We start from the raw sequence: 13445 nt of genomic DNA on the forward strand, positions 1-13445 counted from the left end.
CCTTGGCTCCCTTGGCTCATTTACGTCCCTCTCATATTAATTTATGGACTCTGGAAAACGTTCAGCTAGGAACGTAAGGAAAAGGAGGGTCGCGAGATGCACGGACACAGTGCTGACTGTGCGCTGGCAGCACTGTGTCTGTGTGACTCTCGACCGTAGCACAGTGACCATGTATCTCTCCACCGTTCTATGTTTCTTCACGTTCCAGCTGAAAGTTTGTTAGTGTTCATGAACCAACTTACGCAATCTCAAGCAATTCATATATGGAGTGGCGAGCCAAGCTTGCTGCCGCGCTGACTCCTCTGTATCATTAAGGGCATTCTTCCCCTCCTTCTGTCGCCCATGAAAGGGCGATATAGTTGTTTAAAGACGATATCTTTGTTTGAAACTTCACTTTAATGGTACTTAGCCACTGATTTGATTGAAGAATGTGATTCGTCGGCGTTATATCTTCGTTTTTTCTTTGGTAAATGCGTCTCTAACATATTTATATACGCTGTTGTTTAAACCATACAATTGAATATATTTGAAGTCCGGGGCATGGAGTTCTACACGTCGCCTCCCCGATCGGCTGGCGGCGGCGCTGATCGCAGAGACCATGTTCTACAGAGCTTACTCTGTATGCTCCAGTTTGTATGGCGGCGTTTGTAGTGCCAAGGGAAGCACTCGTGGTATGAATGCATTCGCTCGTGGCGACTGCGGCCTCCTTGGTGAGAGCGTAGAGACGATAATTACGTTTCTTGGAGGATATGCCGGGTCGTTTAGTCACGGTTCTCTTCTTTCCTTTTTCCTGCCTGCTTCGGCGAATTTCAAGGGCGAAAAGCTTGCCCACCTGGGGGAAACCGTCGCGAGCGGCTGAACAGTGTGGGAAGTCCCTGCTTCTCGCGCCGTGGGGGGAAGAGCAAGAGAGAAGGAAGAGTGTCTTCAACTCTGCACGCCACGTGTTGTCAGTTTTTCGAACCTTGAAGCCATGTCCCGAATCCTGTCCATGTACACTCGAGAAATTCACGGATTTTTTTCGCTTCAGTTTTTTAGCTACCAGAAGCACGAATGATTCTTTGCACTCTTTGACAATGTCCTTAATCCCGTTCCCTAAATTATGTATATCACTTTCATTATTCGAAATGTTGTCAAGGTTTAATGAAAGTAGATCTATATTAGCAGTATCATTTGCTTGATCAAAATTAGAGCAAGATAAAAAAGGTTGATTGCTTATCGAAAGCTGTGTCACTTAGAGTTAATAACACAGCCTGATGATAACAAATTCCACGAAATGTCTCAGGACTTGTTTGAGGTGTAATTGCCTCGTTAACGAAGAAAAGATCAAGGATTGAATGAGGGGTACACTGAATTCTTGTGTAGACTTCAACTAACTGAAGGCAAAACCATTGATTCACCCGAAGGGTCGCGCTGCTTCAAGTAAGCGCTTTTGTAATATTCAGTACCAGAAAGTTCCGAAAGACCACCCATCCAGACTACAGGGATATCAAGTGAAAAATAGGGGATGGGCGAACTTTCTGGTAAGATGCGAAAAACGACAAAAAAGTGGCCCTCCCGCTAACCGAAACTGCGGAGATATCAAGTAAAAATACGATATGGGCGAACCTTCGGGTCCAGTGCGAAAAAGACAGATAAGGGACCGAATCGAAACATGAATAGATGATTCACGTTTATTTTGTTCACTCCTCGTCGCTTGGGGCATGGAACGATGCGTCGCTGTCAGAGTCGAACCCAAGCTGCAGCCCTTCGTCTATCATGCTCTTCCAAGCTTTAGGCCTCCTCGCCGGTTTCGTGCTCGCAGAGGCCAGACGCTGGTTCGAATCGCCGTCTTCAGAACCGTCAAGCCTTGTCGAGATGCTGCACTGCGTAAATGATGCCAAGACGGTATTTCCCCCCATTTACCACCCCAAGTCGGACAGGTTGTGTCACTTCGGTTCAAAATTGAGACATCGGCAGTATTGGCTGCCGCGGAACGTTTTCGCGGAAGCAGCTCTGCGGGTTTTCGAAGGCGTCACGGAGTGGGCGATCTTTCGAGTCTTCATTGAGTAAATTGAGTATTTCACCCCTTCAGGGAAGGTAGTCAATGTTTCGGGGGAAGGCCTTTTCTCGGAACTTTACGGTAGGTATATTATAATCTCCTGTCAATATATTCCAATCATCATGCTTAACATTCAAATTCGAATAATTTTGCACTTCATTCAGCACATCAATAGTAGCGTTTGGGGGCCCAATAAACACCTCCTATATTGTAACGGACGTCGTTGTGGTAAGTCTTGCGAAAAATACCTTCTACTTGTGGTATAACTGCCATTCTAGATATTTTAAGGTTTCCTTTAAAGAAGTACACAAACACCGCCTCCTTTACTACCACAGTCATTTCTGTATGCGCTGTAGCAATACGGAACAAACTCGCCATCGTAAACCAAGTCGCTTAGCCATGTTTCCGTCAGAACAGCAACAGCTGGATCACAAAAAAAAATAGAATTCGTGCTTCCAATTCCGTGGCCTTATCAGGGAAGCTCCAACAATTTACAATTATTATTTTTAATGAGCCGGAGAGCCTATGTTTTGGCAATTTGACTTTTTGTTCAGCATAAAGTGTGAGCCCTTTAAACAAGACGTCAGAACAAGACGTCATCAACCTTAAGCTTATCATAAACTAGTCTTGTCTTACAGCCGCGTAGTATTTCTCCCTCTGAACTTTTCCACTACTGCTTCTGTGTTTCGCGAACTCGTTTGGAAAAGTCTTCAACCAGTGGCAATGTGCTTCCCTTTGATTTAAATGCACTCGACAAGACGTTAGTTATTTTCAGTAGCCTAGAAATTTTATGGTCACAGGTCGTGGCCTCTCGTTTGCTTTCTTGCCAAGCCTATGACATCTTTTACTGCCCGTTACCGTTATTTAGAATTTTCGCTCAAAAATATCTGTATGTACTTTTGATTTCAAATCCTCATACTTTTTATCACAGGCCTCCTCTAACCCGTAAATGATAAAGTTATTTCTGTGGCTTCTGTTCTGCTATTTTGCTAATAAGCGTTTATTCGTGCTTTTCAAGCTTTGATGTTGACAATTTCATATTTTTAACCTCTGCAGAGGAACTGTTTAAGTGCTTCAATCTCTGCTCGAGGGTGTCTGTGTGATCAGTTAAACCCTAAATTCTTTTTCAATCTTTATTTCCGTTCCCTGAACGCATTCAATGGCACAAGTGAGCTTTTTTTTACCTTCCAGCAGTTCCTTCAACATACCTTCTTTAGGAGGCCGTGGGTTTGATTCAATATCACCGCGTGCCAAAAGATCCCTTGACAACAGTAGAACACTTACGAAATCAATGAACACAGAGTGGGCAGGGCAACAGCACGAAAAATCGGTCATCACTACGTATACAGTAAACAAAATACTGACGACTAACCTGAAGCACGAAGCAAAAAAAGAGATTGCAGTAGAAACTAAAAAGACATCCCCCTCGCGAGGGGCACGATCAAATGCACAGCATTTCCGAGGGGGTGCGCCGGCAAGTCGTATCTCTCGATCGCGGGACCCGTGTCGCCATCTTTCGGAGGCGCGGGACAACTTGTGGAGCTTTCGAAACAAACCAGAAATGATTCGCGATCGCTGCGCCTCCTGCCGCCGCTTCTCCGCGGCGTTTGCGGGATTAGCGCTGCGTGGCTGATAGGTGGTCATGCAGTGTTTTGGTTCCTTTCGATTCCCTTTGCCTTTCTGCGCTCTAAACAACTTGTTTTTGTGACGTCTGTAAGCTAACTGAACGTTTAGGGCACTTAAAAAAAAACAGCTGCGTCTTGGAAGAGCGCTCCAGCGCCAACAAGAGCTACCCGGGGAGGCGTTTCTGCGCGCTTCTTGGCCGCTCTTGCGGGCGTCGGCGATGGCAGCAGCATATCACCGCTGTCACCTTCGAACCCGTCAGCACAAGTGAATTCTATTTATTGTCGCCTCGTTTAGACCTGATATTCTCACTGTAAGGGGTTGGTTCGTTTTGCAGCGCAGACAACAAATGCGGCTTTGCTTCGAATATGTACGTCGTAGAAAAATATGTTTCGGGGACGTGATAACCCAATAGCTGACAAAAACTTGTGCCTTTTATGGGAATATAAGCCACGCGAAAATGTTAAGTACACTCAAAGGCTGTGCATTGTCAGATATGTGCCCACTCATGCCTTATAATAAGAACCAAGGTATATGTTAATGAAACCACGGGAAAATGAATGGTCTGCAAGTAAGGAATAAATAGAATAGTCGTACGGGAATGAAAAAAAAACCGAGTGCAGCTTCTGAAATGCTAAAGACGTTTGTTTGAGCAAGGTATACTATTCACCAGACCAACTAGATGCGAATGGCACTGGTATTTCGCAAGATATGGGGGGGGGGGGGTTGAGGAGGAGGACGCTCAACTATTGTTGTTTACTAATGCGGAGCGAAATCAACGAATGAACGTTTTAGTAATCACACACACAAGCTGCGTGTTCACTTTTCTTTTGTTTTTCGCCTTGAAAAACGGCTGATCACTCGGCGGACTCATTTTTTGAAGAATACAGGCTAGGCAGTTCACAAGCGATACGAGGTGTCGTTGGAAGAGTTGATTGATTGATTGCAGGGTTTAACGCGCCGACGCAACGGAGACGATGAGGCACGCCGTAGTGGAGGGCTCCGGATTAATTTTGACCACCTGGAGATCCTTAACGTGCGCCGAAATCTCGTACACACGGGCTCGTTGGATGAGTGTCGTATCTGATAAGGGTCTCTGATTTCGGTTTATGCTAGATTCTGCAGTCTCCCTGTGTCATGACTCATATGACGATGTTTCGAAGAAGAGTTTGGTCACGGACGCGGATTACTCTATAAGCCCATCTTCGCGCTTCTCGTGGAGGATAAATGTAACACGTGAATCTTTGCGAGCGCTCATCTCGGGACAAAACGACCCAGCATTAAATTTGTCATCGCGTGCTGACTCCGGAGTGTAATTTTGCATTATCCATCGTACTTCTTTGGTACGATGTTTGTGAAATTTATGCCGCATTGGCTTGTCATGGTACTGATCAATATCTGATATGCGATATTGGCAGGCGTAACTTGCGTGCTGTCAGGTATGAGTGCTCCGCTGGATTTTTTAAGTGCACAAAGTCGATTTACATCATAGTGTGTATGGCCGCAACATGACTATCGGAGGAAACACTGCTTACGGCGACACTGTCACTAAATTACAGGGCAGCGGAATTACAATCAGCTGCATGCAAATGCTGGCTTCAGGACGCCGGCCTGGGACGCACGCCCGGCGCTCATATAGATCTCACTAAGATCGCGTCATAAACGTTTATACTCTCGTGAACATACCACGCTTGCAAACAGAGTGTCTGCTCGACGTTATTCGGTATTTCGAACGCGTACAAACGGTAAATCGCTGTCTTGAACGAGCCCCAAAAGCAACGGCGACAGGCGGGAGCGGGCCGGGGACTCCCGCGCCTGCTTTCGAAACGGGCCGCTAGGGGGATTTCAGTGGCGCCCCTACAGGCCGCGCTCGAGGCCTATAAGGCGCGTTCGGTGCATCGAAATCTGTGTCGGTTTCGTGGCTCAGTCGGTAGTGCGCCGGGCACTTTGCGTTCCGCCCGCGGCGTCATTGGTTCGAAACCGGGCGGCGGAAGCTGTTATTGCTTTTATAGTGTAGTGGCCTGGCTGCGGACTACGACAAGGCGCGCCTGCGGACTACGACAAGGCACGCCAACGCCGCGTGACGTTGCATTTAAAATTAAAGCCGTTCCACTCAACCTGCAAGCTGCGGGAAGTTCCGAGCAGTGATTCGCCATAATGGGCTGTGGCGCCGTTATCCGCTCACTGCAACACACCCATCACGCTCTTCGCCGCCCTGCCTCACTCCTCTCCTTATGAATTGAACGGAGGTTTGTCCAACGCATATCAAATTTCCCGCCTTCGCAGGGATTGCGCGCCTAGTGCCTGAAACAGCGCTAGCGGGTTTTTTTTTTTTTTTTTTTTTTTGCTTTCCACTCCGCATGTGCCGGCGCCTTACTGCGCAGTTTTAAACGCGCCACTTCTATCTTGCACTGCCACTTTTGTCCGCTTACTATCCTAACCACAAACCCAACGAGCGTTTTTAACTAAAGTAACGCGGCGGCTGCCGCTTAATTACATGTATTTTACCTCAATTGTACCTGCAGTTTTATTAGCGCCAGACAACGGAAAGATAAGACAAGCGCCAGCCGTTCATGAGTTTCGAGTAGTTATGACTATATAAACCACTTGTTTTCCTAAGCTTTTCTCGCCCCACGGTACGCCGCGGGGCGAGCTACGACGAGGCGAGCCGCTAAAGTGATCTGCACTTAAAAGGATTACTCTGCATGTTGCCTCTTGTGCGGCAGCCATGCCCACTGGCGAATGAAGGGTCCGGAGGTGCCCTTACAGTCCTTGAAAACGCCACGTGATGCTACGTCACAACAGTACAAATCCACGCTGTAATGATGAAGTGAAGTTCAGCAGTGTCACACGTGGTGTTCTTGATGGGAGCCGTCATTTGTAGAGCAGGCCCCCGTCCGTCATTAGTGGATGTCCCCTGAAGATAGTTTAGTGTCAGATGGATGCCCAGAAACACCTGAAGCATAAAGCAAAAAAGTTTGCTCAGCATATTGCCTCTGCAGCCCTGCCCAATTACTTGTAAAAAATTAGAGTGCAGAACAAACAAACCACGGAAAGCATCCTTTTTTTTTCATTTATTGCAACAGTTTCGAAAACATTTGGCTGCGTATTTTCTCGCGTTTTGGTACAAATGTTGTCGAAAGGCGACAGTTCTCTGTCGCATGGAAATATAAGGTGTGTACATCACAACACATCTCCAACTCAAGCACTGGTGATGTGAGCATTTATCAGAGCATAGGAAACCTTGAGCACGATTTCGTCATGGCACTAGTGCACAGACAATTACAATGTTAATTAGACCAAACCGTGAAGTAAACCGGCTCTTTCGATTACAACCTGAAACACGACACCTAGGTTTAAAAGTATGCTAAATCAAGGCAAGATAACCGCAACGATTAAAAAGGGGGCGGAAACTCAAAGCGCAGCAAACGTGGCCCAAATAATAACTGACTCCAATCCACGCTGTGAAGGTGGCTGGAAAGCAAAGCTGTGAATGACCCCACAACGATTCCACATGCGACATCCCTTGAATTCACACACGTGGCTCTAGTAAGAGTGAAACCAAAGATAATGCCAGCCGTTATAGGGATTCGCGGGGACGCCGTCCCGAACACAGCAACGTCGGCCACGGCCGGGATCAAGCGCCGGATGCCGCCGGTGTATCCGGCGGTGCGTCGGAACAAGTAAAACTGAGAGGAGCGTGTTTCAAAGGGTGATACAGCGGAACCTAGCCATCCTGATGTGTTAGCTCGGGGCTACACCACCGCGCGACACAAGCGCAAACACCGAAACAATTCGGCCTGAGAGCTGACTGATTCCCATTTATACCGATTTAGACGAAATGGTTTCGCCATTTCAAAATTGCGAGAAAGCTAAGGGAACTGTTACAATCGCTATTTATCAGAACCGGTTGCTCCATTCGTCTTTTGTAATACCTGCTAAAACACAACCGAATTCATATTTAGCAATTCAGAAAACGCAGTCCCATTCGTGACAAGGAATGAGCAAAAGGTGGCGTTTCTCTAGCGGCCAGATGTCTGTACGTGGTCTCTACACTTTGTCTTCCCGCCCTGCGAACCAATCTTTAACGTATCCTTGCCGTACGACCACTTAATTCTGTCGGGTCTGGTTTACCCAGGAGGTGCTGTCGAACACGTTAATCAAGCAGTGTTAAGTAAGCGCACAATGGACGCAAAGCTGCGCCAAAACAGGCCCAACACAGTCGCTAAAACAGACGACAAAGCCGACGGAAGGGCCCCACCCACGCCTTCGCAGGGGGGAGCCTCATTTCACACCCGTTCGCCCCGACACCCCCTCTCGCTCCTGTGACCTGATCATAAAGGTCGTGACGTCAATACCGGGATTCGTTCGCCGGGGCGAGCACGGGGAACGCTGTGTAATACGCGCCCTATCACCGCGCCATCTACGCTGTGCTCTGTGAGTGACAAGCGCCCTCTGCCTTGCCAGCGCGTTGGGAGTTTCTTGACCCGCGCGCCACGGAAGAACACGTTGGTTTGTAGAGGTAGAAAGATTTACTATAAAAAGCTAAACCCTTGTTTCACCGACTGTGAAGTCTTGTGAAACAGCAAAGGTATGGGTTGTCTTTACGGCGTTTCCGTTTGCCTTAGGCTCCTTACTTGTGCGTAATGTTAGAGTCGTGTCTGCGCCTAATTGTCGTATAATTTGTTTCCTGGTAGTTCTGGTAAAGTAGCAGTTACAGCCGTTTTTTTCAACCATACTCCCTCCGTAGGTGCACACGTGTTTACAGCAAAAAGTAGTTCGGTAATTTTTAAAACTTCGCTGTGAACTTAATTTGTTTCCGGCCGGTTCTGGTAAAACAACAGCTGCAGCTGTTTTCTGTAGCCATATACTCTCCCCGTAGATGTCCATGTGTTGACATAATTATATGAACCTCGGCGTAATAGTAAAGTTGCCCATGCGGCTAATTTTAAATGCAGAGCATTTCTTAGCCTCGCCTGTTCCTGCGTCGGACGGCGTCGACAGCTCCGCGTCCGCAGCAGGTGCGCCTCTCCTCCTTCCCTCCTCTCTCTCAACAGCAGCTGGCGCGCGCAGGCATCGTAGTCAGACCGTTCGCTCCGTCGCGGTCTCGGCGTAACAGGTGCGTGATAGCAGCGCGGTGGGGCGTGGAAGGGCACGCGCGCTCTCTCCCCCCCCCCCCCCCCCCCCCGTACTGCTCTCCCTCTACTGCGCGCGCTGCAAATATAGCGGCTAGCGGTCGCTCAGGTTTCAGTCACTGCGTTGCTCCTTCCTTCCTTGGTTGACGCTCGTGCCCACGTTTACTCGTGTCTGTTACTCCAGCATCACGGAAGAAGCGATGGAAGCAACACTTCCTTCAATCAGTACTGAGGCCCCAATGCTCTGCATTTACTCGTGTTCCCCTCGCGGGAAGGCGCGGGAATTTTTTTGTATAGTTTGTTTCAATTACTTTCGATAACCTAATAGTTGGAGTCGTTTTCTGTAATCATATTCGCAGCAAAGCAATTGGTGCATATTTGGTAAAACTTAGAGCGCGTCTTTCTGTCGTCCTTGTTGAATCGCCCTCTAAGTTTTACCAAATATTGGCTTCATATGTGGCCATGCTTCACTGAGCAACACACAATGTGGAAACGCCAGCTTACAATGACCGAATTTACACCGATTCTCTTAAAGTCGGCTTTGCCGTTAAACACAACTGCATTGCTGGAAAGATATCTTTTACGGGAAATGTAAGCCGTCTTATCGCAAAACATGGAGGCCGTAGGACCAAGATTTATTTTTTAGGGATTTTTTCTATACCGGGAACCGATTTTGTGGGGCGAAGGAACCTGCTCCGGAGAAAGTGTGACACGATACCTGGACAGACTGTCGTCAAGCTCAGAACACCTCCGCTGTTAAACATTTCCCACACGATCTGTTGCAGACGTCTTGCTGGTGCATCATCACAGGCGCGTTTTTTTAGGTTAATTCAGACACCTTGGTTTTCAATTCTAATTTGGGTTCTGAGGCCGCTTCCTTTGCTTTTAGGCTCCTTTCGCACCGCGAAAATAACTTACGCTCGCCGCCCCAGTCGGCGCCATCATTGTCACACGGCCTGGTTCTGCTCAAAGTTTGGCGCGCCGGCTTCTTCCGCTGACGTCACGCTCCTCCACTGCGCAATCACGGCGCCCCGCTCAGGATGCTTCCTCGGCTTCGCCCTTCACAGAGAACAGATCCCCCCTACTTCAGACTCCTATTTTCGCGCACACAAAAGGGGTCTTCCGCATCAATCAAAAAGTCGCGCCTGGTGTGTTGATGAAATGTCCTACCATGCCAGGGTGACAAGCGACGCCACACACCGTCAACAATAATTTGTACAGTATACATGCACTGGTACTGCGAGAAGTACTGCGATAAATACCACGCACTTGCACCTAGGTGAAAAGAGGCTGCAATAACTATTTCCACTAGGTAGAGGTACGCAGGCCGTGGAGACCAAAAGAGCGGTTGGCGAGAACGCTGGTTGATGAGATGGTTCCGAAGGCCAGGCACAACCTTATCCTCGTTGACATCGGTGTCTCCCTAAAGTAACCATCTAATAGCTGTTCTGTAACAATACCAAAAAATCTTGTGCTCCATGGTCTTTGCCAGCGCTTGCCAGTCTGATCAAGCTGCCTAGGTGCGTTAGTGGGTGGTACGGGTGTGTCGCTGAACACGAAACAACTGCTCCAACCGCCAATCACATGTACACCACCAGCCGACAAGATGCAGCAGTTTCACACTCCTTTGGTCCGCTTCCCATTCAATCATGTTTTGTTTTGCGAATGTGTGCAGCCCAATGAAACCGGGACAGCTCCACTGGGTAACCTCAACACTTCGAATGGTCTGCAGCCTGACACATTTTTTTGTGTTGCTGGTTCTGTTTGTTTACCATAAACCAAAAGTTACTGCTTGCAGGTGGTCACATTGCTGAGGGCATACAGCGGATACTTTTGCTGCTCCCACTTTAAAACGCATTTAAACAGCGAAGCTGTATAGGCGCTCGCAATGTCCGGCCATGATGCCCGTCACGCAAGGCGAAGATACCCCGCCGTGCCGACAGATGTCGTCACCGCTTCGACCATCGCCCATGCCCGATCTCGGCTCATGCGCCGGGTAACAAATCCACCCCCTATATATGAGCTTCGAGTACGTACATGCCACGGCGAGTGGCGTTGTGAGAGCCCCCCGCCTCTGCAGAAGGGGGCTGCCATTGTGCCGAAGTCGCGAGATACCACTGCCGTAGTGAAACGAAACTTCGCCGTGCAGAAACTGCAGTCCTTCGGCCGTACGACCCCACCGCCTGCCCGGCACCTTCATACTCTTACCGTGGGCCCAGTAGGGCTCCCAACACAATGCGACGGTCGTCCAGTGTGCGAACGCCGCTTGTGCGCCGGGTACGCGGAGCACATTCACCCCGCATATGTGCACCGATAAACTAGCAGAACTCCGTGGGCCAGCTTTAAGCACGTACATACCGCGGCGAGTGCCGTTATGAACGACCCCCGCCTCTCTGCGAGGTTGCCGCCAAGATCAGGCCGAGGTTGCCGGCTAAGATCAGCTCTGCTGTTTCAGCCGATTTTACGGACGTGGAATTCGCTTGAATTTTTTAGTTCGTTTCTTACACCAAACGCGATAAAACTCTGTCGGGTGAGCAACTCATCGGAGTTTCGTCAAAGCTCACAGATGACTAAGATGCGACTCGTCGACATTTAAAGTTCAAAGATGGCACGCGGAGGCCCTTAACCGTCGGAGATGTCACAAAAAAGCACGCAGGGGTGTCCAAGTGCTGGCCCGGGCGGCATTATGAGATTGTCAATTTCGCTGTAAGTTTTGCGGCGAAACTCTTGATGACACCTCGACGGAAACCTTTCGCAAGCGTGGTCATGATCGTCGACGTAGAATGCGTAGGATACAGCGAGGAGCCGACTACGCGGCATGTATCTCTTCGATTATCAGTCCCAAATCGTCCGCGGGCTGCCCGGAAAGCGATGGGGCGCTCGTTTTTAAAGACGATAGACTTTCTTGGGCTACTAGAACGAAAAACTTTTGGTCTGTCTGTCTGTATGTCTGTCTGTCTGTCTGTCGGTGCGTCTGTCCCTCGATTCAGCCAGCCGGCCAAAGTGAAAAATTATCTGTGCAATAGTCTTATAACTCACAGCGAAATCTGAACGTGCGCGAACTCCGTTGTCAGTGTTAATGTTTCAGCTGTCTTTTTTTTCAGCTGTCGTACTTTTTTCATGCATTTCTCTGAGACCGCGGCAGTCCGAAAGCAGTCCTCGGTCTGCCCGAAGACCGTCTAGGGCTGGTAAATCGAGGGGGCCCATTGTGTCACTTGAAGAGAGTGATTCTGATTCGTCTCCTTAGTGAAGTGGAGATAGGCGTGCGTGAAAACGCAAAAAGCAACACCTCCTTTTTTGTTTACCTATTCAATCGAAATTCTACAGTTAATTGATTATCACGTTTGCTGTCAGGTCATTCTACCAGGGAACGCTATGCATATTTTTCTTTGCTTTTTTTTAAAGAACATCTGGACAGAGTTTGTGCACGCAGTCCCTTAAAATTTGTAATCTAAACGGAAAGGCTGATGTATATTCGCTGCAAGGTATGCCTAACATTTGACGTTTCAGCTGTCAACCCAATCTCTATAATTAAGCCGCTACTTTGTTGGCTATTGCAACCTCATTCTATCGGAAGTGATAGACAGCGTAGTCTGCGGTTCTGTGTGCCTCACTGCGATTTTCTTTTCCTGGCAACGCGTGCAATGAAAATTAGATATCTCATGCTTCCAGAATAAAAATACTCACAGTGTTCACTGCACTCATTTATCGCTCATTGATAACTCAGGTGAACGCAAATCACGATTGCGGTATGTGGCCCAGAGACGAAAGACCATGCCACCTCTGCGCAACTTTCCCTTGCCGCTTGCCGTGTAATGTACCGCTTCTAAATTAGAACCTATTGGTAAAATGCGTGTCGCGGATTTCTGACATGCACCTGCCCTCGTAAACTATACATGCACTACGGATCCTTTTCATATAATTACTGAAGAACGCGATGAAGCCTGTCATGTTGTGTTCTTTCTATTACAACAGGCATCGTTTCTTCACAACGAAAAATAATGTGACACTTCTACACAGTTTATTCTTACGGCTCAGATATATGCAAAGACATGTATTCTTTTTACTCTCAAGGTTGTCAATTGGAGGGCGACGTTCTACCTGCAAGGGTACATCATCACCATCTTCAAGTGGCAAGGAAAGAGGCTCTGGCGACTGGAGAACGTTTGCGAACTGGTGGACATGATTAAGGAACTTGAGTTTGTGAACAGAACGCACTGCAAAATAACGGTGTACGGAGTTATGAAATCTGAAGGTGGCATTCGTAGCGACGTCGAGACGTCAGATAAGCACCTCAACGATCTGCCGAGCGTTTCTTAGGTATGTGCAATAAGGTTGAGAGACCTGAAATAAATTGCTCAAATGAGGCACTGCAGCTGTTGCTGTTTTATTGGAAGATATTCGCGCTCATTTAAGAATTTATCTCCATAGCCAAAGTCGGCTACTCCGATAAAATATTCAACACCATTGTCATCATCATGACTCAGCGGAAACTGCGATTCCCGGTGAACGACGGGTGCAGGTATCGTCCGATGTGTGTGATGCGTGTCTGGATGTGTGTGTCTGTATATGAGTATGCCCGTTCTTGCCAAGAGTGCAGATCTCATAGCGAAGACTACGTTTTTAAATAGACGGGCCCTTCTAAACAA

General features: G+C 48.1%; 1 protein-coding gene across 1 annotated transcript in view; it reads left to right on the plus strand.

Moving 5' to 3' along the window:
- Positions 1 to 13159, plus strand: part of LOC144161958 (uncharacterized) — a 28325-nt gene extending 15166 nt beyond the window's left edge. The window contains exon 5 of the mRNA XM_077692503.1: positions 12871 to 13159. Coding sequence (XP_077548629.1) covers positions 12871 to 13116 — 246 coding nt within the window. The 3' untranslated portion in view covers positions 13117 to 13159. The remainder of the gene's footprint in view (positions 1 to 12870) is intronic.
- The last annotated feature ends 286 nt before the right edge of the window (positions 13160 to 13445 follow it).

The sequence above is a fragment of the Haemaphysalis longicornis genome, unplaced genomic scaffold, assembly GCF_048455015.1.
Source record: "Haemaphysalis longicornis isolate Haplotype H1 unplaced genomic scaffold, Haemaphysalis longicornis Haplotype H1 scaffold_12, whole genome shotgun sequence".
NCBI classification, from domain to species: Eukaryota; Metazoa; Arthropoda; class Arachnida; order Ixodida; family Ixodidae; genus Haemaphysalis; species Haemaphysalis longicornis.